We start from the raw sequence: 11,733 nt of genomic DNA, 5'->3' as shown, positions 1-11,733 counted from the left end.
TGCTGACAGTGGAAAAACCACGAATATCAGCACTTTGGACACTCCTCGTGGGCTGACTGACACATGTACGGGCTGGTACTGTACTGCTACCCTCTGTGTGCTGCTGCTTCTCAGTCCCAGCGCACTGCTCACCTGCTGGTTTCCGTGTTGTCAGGGACGGAGCTTGGCTGCTCGACGTCGACACTAAGGGAGGCCATGGCGCTGACTGTTTCTGCCTCGTCCTCCGACTGGCCCTGAGCCCCCAAGGGGCTGTCCAATACCGAGGGGCCACTTGTCTGAGACAAACTCTGGAGACATGACCAGTGTTTACCTGCAGGGGCAGAGAGGAAGAGACAGATACATGGTGGAGTAAGGACCACTGTGGCTTCTCATCACCGGGTATGCCGGGCTGTGTGAGCATGTGTGTGTGTCTTACTCTGGATCTCTATCACTCTCTCTAGTGAGGCCCAAGCTTTTGGACACGGCTTCTCCTGAGGCCACTGAAACATAGAATCACACTGAGAGAGACAGTGTGCGTTAACAGAAATGCACGAAATCAACTAGCAAACACAGTGAAATGCTTATCACTGGGGACAGTAAGACCACTGACTGGAGGCTTCTTCAGCTTCTGTCTGATCTGCATGTGCTGATCTGTGGTGTATGAAGGAACAGTTCAACATTTGGGCACAGTCACTTGTCTGAGGTGAGAGGGTCGACATTAATCTTGTGTGTGTTAAGTATGGAGCTGGAGCTGGATGAATGATCGGAAGCTGTTCAAAGTGAAGAAAATACGCCTACCAACACCTTTAATGCTCCCTGATTCACACAGTGTATCTCGTTTATAATCTAAATTACATAAAAGTTAGAAACACAAATAATATTGATGACTTAATGACATACATCATCATACTGATAAGTGAAGTATCAAAGCTCTTGACATTTGCCATAATAATAACATTAAGCTACTGCTTCAACACAAAGCAAGCTAGTTGAGCTTGCTGTGAGCTAGTTAACTGCTGCAGTAACACTGCACCCACCATCGTCTCTTTTAACCCGACACCTGCAGTGGATGCAGTACTGACAGGTCACATGACCTAACTATTAGTATTTCTTTACTACTGCTGGCAATAGCAACCAGAAGTTAATATTCACGTAAGGCAGGCATCTCAAACCGGTTCCATAAAGGGCCGCGTGGCTGCAGGTTTTCATTCCAACCCAGGAGGAGCACATCAGGCCAACCAATCAACATCAAGGGATCACTTAGTTATCAGCTGAAGACTGAGATCAGCTGATTAATTGATTCCAGCCTGGTGTGTTCCTCCTTGGTTGGAATGAAAACTTGCAGCCACGCTGCCCTTTATGGAACCGGTTTGAGATGCCTGACATAAGGTGAATGGCACAGGTCGCCAGATATGGTCAGAGAGCAGGATTTGGTTTCTGCCTCGACACAGACATGACGGACCAAACTTGGCGACCTCGCTGTGATGACATAACTCTGGGATGCTGCACTCAGCATCCAGCTGCTGTTTGCCAAGAAGCAGATCCAGCTTGCAACACTCTTTTTGAATAAAACAACATGTTAATTAGTGAGTACTGGGTGTGTTTTTCCACTTTGAACAGAACCAAGCAGGCTGTTTCCGCGTGTTTCCAGCCTTTGTGCCAAGCTACGCTAAGTCCTGACTCCAGCTCTGTACTTAACACACAGCCAGGAGAGTGGTATCAATCTCTTCTGTCTCTCCAAAGGAAAGCGAATGTTGAACTGCTCCTTTGTCAGATCACCATAAAGCTTACTAAAGGCTGGTCACACTGGCAGTGCAACATTTCCATATTGTTCAGAGAGACGGTGGCCAACACCTCCAGGTTGACAAAGGCTAGCATGGTTCATGTTTGAAACATGAATAATTATTGCTGACATCTGACTCTCTTCCTCACCGGGTCTCCCAGAAGCGCAGAGACACAGGCCTCTGATGCGTCACAGATGGCGGTGAGGTCATGACCGCCCTCCAGCGCCATAACAACGCGCCCACCTGCCAGACCCATCAGCAGCTGCGTTAGCTGCCCGAAACCTGCCAAGACACACCAGTCACAGTCAAGAAAGAGTCACTAAGACTATTAGGCGATCATGTCAACGAGATTCAAAAAGCGGTCTTGGTCCAGTCACCATGGTAACCAATATGGTACTCACACTTGGCTGAGACATTGTATCCTCCCAGAGGAGACTGATGACCCTCCACTGCGTCAAAGCCTGCAGACACCAGAACCACATCTGGACTGAACTGCTGGGCGATGGGCATCACCACACTCCTACACACAAACACACACAAACACACACATTTGTGTAAAGCATGTTGTTTAATACTGACCTTGATACTAATGTCGCCATTTAAAACATATTTAAAAGATAAGAATCCAATAATAATAAGGTTTACCGAAAAGCAGTGAGGTACTCCACATCACCCATAGGTGGCTCCACTCCTCCAGTCCACGCTATGTTCACATTAAAACCAACACCTGCACCTGACCCCACCTGCAGAGAGGGAGAGAGTTGTTGTTATTGTGCATCTTTGGTGATTCCTGTGTGAAGGTGAACAGGTTGGTCATGGGAATATAAAACTCATGTTCTAATGTCTTGATCAGTCAACAGAGGGCGCACCTGTGGCACCACAGCAGCCACAAAATTTCAAGCAGGCTTAATAAATTATTATTTAACATCTGAAATGTGCAAATGAAGCAGTTTTTATTTTTTTAACCATTTTAATTTTTAATTGCCACCGTCTTAGTCATGCAATACAGTCTACTAATATATTTAAATGGGTATAAACAGGGGGCAGAAGACAGCACACTAAAACCAATAATCACTGGAATTCATGAGAGAGAGAGCCAATCAAGAGCCCCCACAAAAGAGGCTGTCCATGTTTGTATTTGTCATGCTGTCAGTAACTTAGATATTAGATCTAATATTTCTGTTATTAGTATAAAGGGGGAAACACTGTAGTACTTTGATATTTCATTTTCAACTGCTTCCTGTTTACAGGCATGTGAAAAAATTAGGACACCTCATGAAATCCTGTGTATTTTAAAATATATTTGGACATATGGGTATTTAATGTCAATTTTAATTAAACTGAGGGATCCAAGTAATATAACTAAACAATAAAAAAATAAGAAAAGCCTGTTTAAAACTTTCTGTAAAATTTAATTAAAAAATAATGCAATTTCTGGTGAGGAATAAATTAGGACACCCCCCTATATTATCCCTCTTAAAATGTTGCAAATCCCAAACAGGTGCATCACGTCAGGTGCACATGATTAGTACATCGTTACCCAGCATTTGAATGGAGCCTTGCCCTATTTAAACCTCAAATTTAGTTTGGTGTGGCCCTGACAGTTGGTATGTTGAGGTGAGCGCCATGGTGAGGTCTAAAGAGCTTCCTGATGCCCTCAGAAAGAAGATTGTGGCCGCTTACGAGTCTGGTAAAGGATTTAAAAAGATTTCAAAAGAATTTAACATCAGCCATTCCACCATTCGCAAAATTATTTACAAGTGGAGGACATTTAAAACAACTGCCACCATGCCAAGATCTGGCCGTCCGAGCAAGTTTACCCCCAGAGCAGAACGCAAGATGCTCAAAGAGGTCCTGAAAAATCCTAAAGTGTCATCAAGGGAATTACAGCAGGTTCTGGCAACTGTCGATGTGAAAGTGCACGACTCTACCATCAGAAAGAGACTGCACAAGTGTGACTTGCATGGGAGGTGTGCAAGGAAGAAACCTTTGCTCTCTAAAAAAAACATCAAGGCCAGACTGAAGTTTGCCAGAGAGAACATAGACAAAGACCACGACTTCTGGAATAAGGTTCTTTGGACAGATGAGTCTAAAATTGAATTATTTGGACACCAGAACAGAAGACATGTTTGGCGTAAACCAAATACAGCCTTCCAAGAAAAGAACCTCATACCAACTGTAAAGCATGGAGGGGGCAGTGTCATGGTTTGGGGATGCTTTGCTGCAGCAGGACCTGGCCAACTCACCATCATAGAATCCACCATGAATTCTACTGTGTATCAGAGGGTGCTTGAAGAAAATGTGAAACCATCTGTCAAAAAATTAAAGCTGAAGCGTAACTGGATACTGCAACAAGACAATGACTCAAAGCATACCAGCAAATCCACCAAGGACTGGCTAAAAAGGAAGAAGTGGGGAGTCCTGGAATGGCCAAGTCAAAGCCCTGATCTTAATCCCATCGAAATGCTGTGGGGTGACTTGAAACGGGCTGTACATGCAAGACACCCCTCAAACATCTCACAGCTGAAAGAATTCTGCATTGAGGAGTGGGCCAAACTTTCTCCTGATCGATGTCAGAGACTGGTAAAAGGCTACAAAAAGCGTCTCGTTGAAGTCATATCAGCCAAAGGGGGCAACACTAGCTACTAGGGGGTAGGGTGTCCTAACTTTTTCCTCCATTGAAATACATACTTTATTTTTTTTCTTTTTTTGGATTTGTCAAACAATGTTCATTTTTGTTGTTAAATTGCAATCAAATCACTTTCTTTTTGAAAAATACATAAAAACATGACTGGATATTGGTATGTGTACCATTTCTAAATAAAGAGCTGATTATTTAATGGGGTGTCCTAATTTTCTCACATGCCTGTATATCCAGCATTAGAACATTAGCCTCATAGGTCAGATCTATCGATTAAAACAATATTAGCCAGATCAGCTCCACTGCTCCAGTCCAACAGATGGTGGGAACATAGAGGAGCATTGTAAGAATGCATGGTGGGCTAAACTGCAAGCTGTGACCACTTTTTATATGGACTATAGCATATTTGCATTGCTGTGACTGTCGCAGACGCAGTTGGCCTTTAAAAAGAAAAAAAATGAACAGGTTAAATTAGCTACATTTAGCATTCGTGAAAAAGTGTATTCGTCAGACATCATGGATACACACAACGTGTTTTGTTTAGACACACTGAATGAAAGCATCACTGTGGGTACCTTTAAACACACAGGCAGTATCGTCATCATTGGATCACTGCTCTGCAAAAGTGCATTTTTGCCTCATCTTCACTTTGCGTATTTTTAAACACTTTGTTTCTACTAAGATAAGACACTACTGATACCCTGGAGGGAAGTTCATCTTATAGCTAAAGGTCAGAGAGAGCGAGTCCCTGAGAGTGTGTGAATCACAGTCAGTGTTTCCAGTGGGTGTACGGTGATGAGAGGAAACACTCCTGTTGTTGTTAGATCTCTTTCAACTCACAGGACATATACAAGGTACAAGGTTCATTTATCTATCTTTCTACAACACAGGGATGTGTTGTTAGTTGTAGCCCCTTTATGCTTAACACAAAACAAAGATTATGGCTGACTAAAACACAAGTCATACAAATAAAGCATTATTCATGGTGGAGTGTGGAGGATGAGTTGAGGGGTCAGCCTGAGGGAAGAAGCTGCTCTGTAGTCTGGTGGTACAGCAGCAGAGTGAACAGGCTGTGGCTGGGGGGGGGGGGGGTTGTCTTTTAGTGTCCTTTGGGCTCGGTGAGGCACATCACCTCCCCGATACCACTGAGACTTGGTAGTCAGGTACCAGTGATGCTCTGTGTGCTGTCCTGGGCCCTGCACATCCCATGCTAGTGTGATCCATCTGACATTCAATCAACTGTTTATGAATTCTCACCTCTACTTTGTGTGTGTGTGTGTGTGCGCGTGTGTGCGTGCACCTCTTCAGGAGCTCCACTGCCAGGAAAGAAGTTTCCATCGTCATAGCGATGGAGGGAGATGTAGAGGACGTTGGGGTCACTGTAGAAGGCCTGCTGGGTGCCGTTGCCATGGTGAATGTCCTGCAGTGACAGGTCACAGTGGGATCATAGAGAAGGTCAATGGGATGTTACGACACAGACACTCTGAACACACCGTGGTCAACATTTTATCCAGATTAGTTCTCTTTGCCTGCAGAAAAGCCTGGACAGAACTGGCTGTTAACGTGAGGTGTAGTATTACAGCAGTACTGTAGAACAGCAGCGCATAAATGCAGTTTTCTCTTTTTAGATATACAGTACAAAGTGAACAAACTAGCCACCAGCTTTGTTGTAAATCTTATTAATGTCTTTAATGACTCCATGCCTGTGTATTAGTCAATACTAATCATGCTGTGCAGCCAAATGTTGTTTAAATCCACCAAACAGATCAAAGGTCAGAGAATTTGGGGGAAATGTGTGTTAAAGCTGATTCAGAGTATGTTTGATATTGTCAGACAGTGGAATGAGAAGCCTTTAAGATCCTAAATTTACTTAAAAGAACTAAAGGTGAGGGTGTTGAATTAAACCTTTATGATGCCAAGGTGTTACGCAGACCTGCCATTACGGACGGGTCCAGGAGGCCAGGCTGTTCCAGTACAAAAGGAAACTACAAGACTTTTTACTACAGAACGGCAGAGCACTTGCACCCTTTAGTGGCTTGTCACTGTGGCAGGCTGGTTCGCTGTATGCAGTGAGTCAGGCTGACTTTTCTCTGTGACCTGCCCGGATGTTAAACTGAGCCCCCGGCCAAACGAGCTGGCTGGGTGTTTTTATTCACAATGTATAATCAGGCAGTGTGGGGGACAGAATGAATCAGCTGGCCTGTAAAGTACACTTAAAGATCCCCTCCAGACATGTTTTAAGATGTATATTAAATACTTTGAATAATAATTTGCGCCTGATGTTTTTTCCCCAAAATGTTCAATGTTGTTAAAATCTTTAAATTGAAATCTGGTCCTTGCCCCTCATTTGAAAATCCAGAACCTGTGAATAGAGAATTACTTTTCATTTCCAAAGTTCAACTGCTGGACACAAGTTGTCTCACTGAATACTATATTCTCAGGGTTTCTACATCACAGTTAAATATTGGACCAGGATAGGGTTAAAAACAAGTTGTGATGTCACAAACCATGCTCATAGGCCCGCCCCTTTTTCAGTGAGCACAGAGGAACTTTTCACTTTCAACAGATGAACATGAAAACAGCCTTCAAGTGTCAAACTCTGCACATACATCATTCTGCACAGCGAAGCTCAAACATTTGACAGCAGGAACAAGAGGAGGAAATACATTTTTGAGTGGAGGATGCACATCTAATTCAGTGGTTTTGAAAATACTAACTGGGTGCTCAAGTTATGAGTGAGAGCATTTCTCCTCCAAGTTGAGATTCATGTAGAAAGAACTGAGGCCCCAGATAACCGAGAAAATGTCCCGGATCTGTCTCATGAAAAATGAATCAGCCTTGGATTTGAATTAAAGTGGCGGACGGTTTTGCACAGAGACAGGTGAGAAAAGAGTCACCTGTTTGAAGGTCGGACAGTTGTGTAACAGATTGGCAGGCTCTACGATCGGTGCTGATCATACTGGCATTATTCAGCAGGGTGCAGCACAGGTCTGGCTTTGACTACAGAACCCAGCGTTCTAGTTAATGTTGAGTCTGATAGTCCAGCTAATTTTACACTGCACTGACACACACAGTGCAGGTAAATGGTGCGTTTTGAGGTATTGAGGGTTTAGCCTAATCGTCATAGTAACTACTTTTCTAATGTGAATACGGGCAGTGGAAATCAGTTCATCCAAAACACAAAAGACTATTTTATGAAACATGGCATGAAAATGTGGTTAATCTTGGATCATGATGCAACAAGCGCAGCAGTCTCACGAAATTTGAAATACCTTATGTATGGATGTACACCAGTATTTCATCAACAATGTTGATATAAAATAGAAATGCAATTTTGAATATATTTTGATAGATAAGTCATGATTTAAAGCCTTAACAAAGACAATAAAGATGCTTTTTTTTCCCACAACAGGTGACAATACTGACAGGTGTGTGTGTGTGTGTGTGTGTGTGAGAGAGAGAGAGAGAGAGAGTTACTTACCCAGTCCACAATGAGGATCTTGCCCACTCCCAGTTTCTGTTGCAGCAGCTTGGCAGTGATGGCTACGGAGTTAAAGAAGCAAAACCCCCTGTTCACACACACACATAGGACACACAGAAAAAATGACATAAACTGTTAGTCAGCACCGAAGTGAGACGTAGTTCAACGAGTATCCGTGTAACAATGCTCTTGTGGCTGTACTGACATGGCAGTGGATTCCTCAGCATGGTGACCTGGTGGACGCACCACTGCAAAGCCGTTCTAGAGCAAAAACAGACCCAGGGTGAGGGACAGGTCACACGTATTTTCAGAAAACTGTCTAAACCTTTTCTGTGTGCGTTACCTTCAGCTCCCCTGCCGCCACTCTGAAGGCCAGCTCGATGACCGAGCCGACCGCCATGCGGACTGCGGCCGACGAGTGCATCTCGTTCCACACGGTGTCGCTGTCCACCTGCGGGGGGCAGCACAGAGCTCAAACACTGACATGCAGACAGATGGAGAGACATGAACAGACAGGCGAGTAGAGAGATATCCTCACCCCTATTCCTCCACAGGGAAGAACAGCATACATCTTCTGGCTGATTGGACCTGAAACAACCAATCAGAGTTGAGGTTACAGGTGCTCCAGTGTGTAAAAAGGGATGATGAATTACAGATTTATCCTTTAATTCATGATTTCAAGCGAAACTAACTTCTATTCCAAATACCATGCATATTTATTACATTATTAACATTATACTTTATAGGTTTTGTTTTGGCATAATAAAGAAACAAAAAAAGAGTATTTCACACGGCTCCTAACCAACAAAAACACATTCAGCTGACAAACTGAAAATTTCTTAAAAAACAAAACAAAACAACTTCATCTTTTAGCCACAGTAACGTGTCTGTGAACTAAAGACAAACTAAAGCTGTTTAAAAGTTGCTACAGTCAGTCACATGGTCTCCTGTTTGCTGAGGCTGGCACTAAACCAGCTAACTGTTTGTAACGCAAGCAGCTCCACCTCGAGCAGCTACAGCATTTAAATGCTGCTTAAACACTGCAGGTGTTAACAAAAGAATAAAGTCAAATACAGTAATGTACCGTCACAAGACACATTTTACTGCAGAACAGTTACTGTTGACACCTACAGTACATTTTGTTGATAATGCTTCTGTAGCTTTATGTAAGTGGGATTTTCAGAGCAGGATTTTTACTTGAAAAAGAGTTTTTTAATATTAGTATTGTACTTTTACTTAAGCATCCGAGTACTTCACTACCACTGGTTGTTATAGAGCACATGGCTGCAGAAGTGAGACAGCAGACAGACAGGGAGGCGGTTCCTCAGACAGACAGACAAACAGACAGACAGGTACCCAGCAGCTTCTTGTGGTCCAGTTTGTGTCGATTCAGCGGACTGGTTCCATACAGCAGAGTGTGGAACTCTGAATGGACAGACTGGATTTCATCCAGGGATGCTTTACGCCCACGAATCCTCTGCTCACACACAGACAGAGAGAGACTGAGTTAGGAGTTTGCACATTTTAAATTTGCACTGACACATCTATTGCAGCAAAAAAAAAAAAAAAAAAAAAAAAAAAAAAAGTTTTTACAGGTGAGATGAGAATATGAAACTTGAAGTGCTGGAGTGTGATAGAAACAAATATCTGCAGTAAATGATGATAAAACAAGATCAGCTGTGCTAACTGACATTCTCTGGGGGGTGAATGTTGACAATGTATTGCAGTGCATGCTGGGACAGCCTGCAATGTGCACACCAGCCATGACATTACATCATTGTGGGCGTCGCTCCTCTGTGAGTACAAAGGTCCTGTTTGCAAAGTGTGTGTGTGTGTGTGTGTATGTGTATGTGTGTTTGTGTGTGTGTGTGTGTGTGTGTTTGTGTGTTTGTGTGTTTGTGTACCTCGCAGCGGCCCAGCAGGCCCGTCTCCTGCAGTCTGGACCAGATGCTTTGCACTCTCCCAGCATGCTCTGGGTGGATGTGAGCGTTGCCACATACACACTGATGCTTCAGCATCAGACTGTCATATACAAGACCTGAAATGAGAGGGAGAGAAAAGGAGACAGAGAAAGAGCAAGAGAGAGAGAGAGAGAGGGAGAGAGGGAGAGAGAGGGAGAGAGGGGGAGAGAGGGGGAGAGGGAGACAGAGAGAGGGGGAGAGAGAGATGATTATTATATATTTTCAAATAAGTGTCAAAAGTAGAGAAATATATAAACAAAGAAAATACAGACAATGGCTCACAACTACCTCAGTACAAAAAGAAAAACCTGTGTGTTATCTGTCCTCCACAATGTATTTTGCAGTAACACATCAGCACCACAAGATGTCAGTAGCTGCAAGTGACACAGGTGTGTGTGACACACAGGGCACTGAGTTACTACAACACTCCCAAAAGAGCCTGGGATATGATACACATTACACATTACAGGACTCTTAGTTTATAGAGGCTACATATATCCTTTGATCTCTATGGGCAGAGACAGCCTGCACTACACAGCCAGGCTCCCTGTTGCAGCGAAACACACACTTGTTGTTTGATTTTGACTGTATGTAGATTTAGATGCTCTAGATGACATGGTCATTATCACTGTATTTTTCCAAAATACAAAATGAGTGGAATTACCTGCAGCATATTGCTGACTGTGAGTAGACCTTAGTGCCTCAGGCGACTCTGGTGTCTCTCAGACTTAGGGTCTGTTTCAGTGGCTTTGTGAATTACTCAAAAGAATAAAATCTTAGGAGTCATTAAGTTAGGACTGACACGCCTCTTATTATTAGGAGCATTTTTTTACGCTACGTCTGGCCTCAGGATGATTGGCATGTTACATGTCATTCGCTATCTCTCTACCTCCATTTCCTATAAGCCCTCTACTGTCCACTCTGATGAAGGCATTAAATGCCCTCAAAATACTTTAAACCACAAATAAATGATGATGACTAATCACACAAAATGCTCATGATAATAAAAGTTAGAGATTCAAACCCCTGAACTCCTGGAGGGCTTTTAATGTGAAACCATTTAATGAAATGTTGAGTTTGTCGTGGTAGCAAACGGCAGCAACAGCAAATTAATGCAGCAAAACTGAAGCAAAACAGGATTTCATACTGGGACATGATCAGATATACTCAAAAGGAAGAAAATTAGCTACAGACAACAACGCTACTTAAGAATTTATGGTATTTCAGTCACTTCACTTAGTTCATCAACTGTCAGCCAACAGAGAGCTAGCTCCCTGTTGCTAGGCAACAAGCATGGTGGCTTACAGTGGGCGGACTGACGCCACTGATGTCAAACTCTCATCCAATAACAAACCAGATGTGCCCGCCCCAAAAATCCACACAAACACTGACCGGTGGTGAAGAGGTGTTTGATGGGATTGACAGTGGCTGCAGGTGAGGACTGCGCTCTTCCCAGGGGTCTGTGGGGCAACGAGGACTGGAACACACCCAGCTGCTGCAAGGCCTGATGGGAAGGGGAAGAAAGAAAGTCATGATTCTCAGCAAAAGGATGAATCAGAGATCAGCCCATTCACTGCAATGATGGAGGCGAGAGAGGGAGTGCGTGCGTGTGTGTTTGTATTAGACATGACAGAAGGCTTAACACCAGCCCCTCTCCTGCCTCTCTCCCTGTCATCACACACACACTGAAATTACTATCATTCTAAAGGTTGCATACTTTCATAAAAACCTGTGTGTGGAAACATGCTAACAAACGACTGACACGCTGATTTGACAGACTGATCGTTTGTTTGATAAAAACTGCTGCTACGACACTTTCTATGATGACAACTCTTACACTCGGGCTTAGTTTTCAAGACACTTGGACGGACTGTCCTGAAATATCAC

General features: G+C 43.5%; 1 protein-coding gene across 1 annotated transcript in view; it reads right to left on the bottom strand.

Annotated features, from left to right (window-relative positions):
• hdac5 (histone deacetylase 5) overlaps nucleotides 1-11,733 on the bottom strand; it is a 60,757-nt gene that overhangs the window by 6,145 nt on the left and 42,879 nt on the right. The window contains exons 16-28 of the mRNA XM_041957833.1: nucleotides 11,239-11,350; nucleotides 9,790-9,923; nucleotides 9,242-9,362; nucleotides 8,424-8,473; nucleotides 8,229-8,336; nucleotides 8,091-8,146; nucleotides 7,886-7,973; nucleotides 5,705-5,824; nucleotides 2,409-2,506; nucleotides 2,165-2,283; nucleotides 1,912-2,045; nucleotides 416-497; nucleotides 133-310 (exon numbers count right to left, since the gene is read on the bottom strand). Coding sequence (XP_041813767.1) covers nucleotides 133-310; nucleotides 416-497; nucleotides 1,912-2,045; nucleotides 2,165-2,283; nucleotides 2,409-2,506; nucleotides 5,705-5,824; nucleotides 7,886-7,973; nucleotides 8,091-8,146; nucleotides 8,229-8,336; nucleotides 8,424-8,473; nucleotides 9,242-9,362; nucleotides 9,790-9,923; nucleotides 11,239-11,350 — 1,400 coding nt within the window. The remainder of the gene's footprint in view (nucleotides 1-132; nucleotides 311-415; nucleotides 498-1,911; nucleotides 2,046-2,164; nucleotides 2,284-2,408; nucleotides 2,507-5,704; nucleotides 5,825-7,885; nucleotides 7,974-8,090; nucleotides 8,147-8,228; nucleotides 8,337-8,423; nucleotides 8,474-9,241; nucleotides 9,363-9,789; nucleotides 9,924-11,238; nucleotides 11,351-11,733) is intronic.

The sequence above is a fragment of the Chelmon rostratus genome, chromosome 17 (genome assembly GCF_017976325.1).
Source record: "Chelmon rostratus isolate fCheRos1 chromosome 17, fCheRos1.pri, whole genome shotgun sequence".
NCBI classification, from domain to species: Eukaryota; Metazoa; Chordata; class Actinopteri; order Chaetodontiformes; family Chaetodontidae; genus Chelmon; species Chelmon rostratus.
Note: the sequence above shows the minus strand (reverse complement) of the source record. Positions and strands in the feature narration are given on the sequence as shown.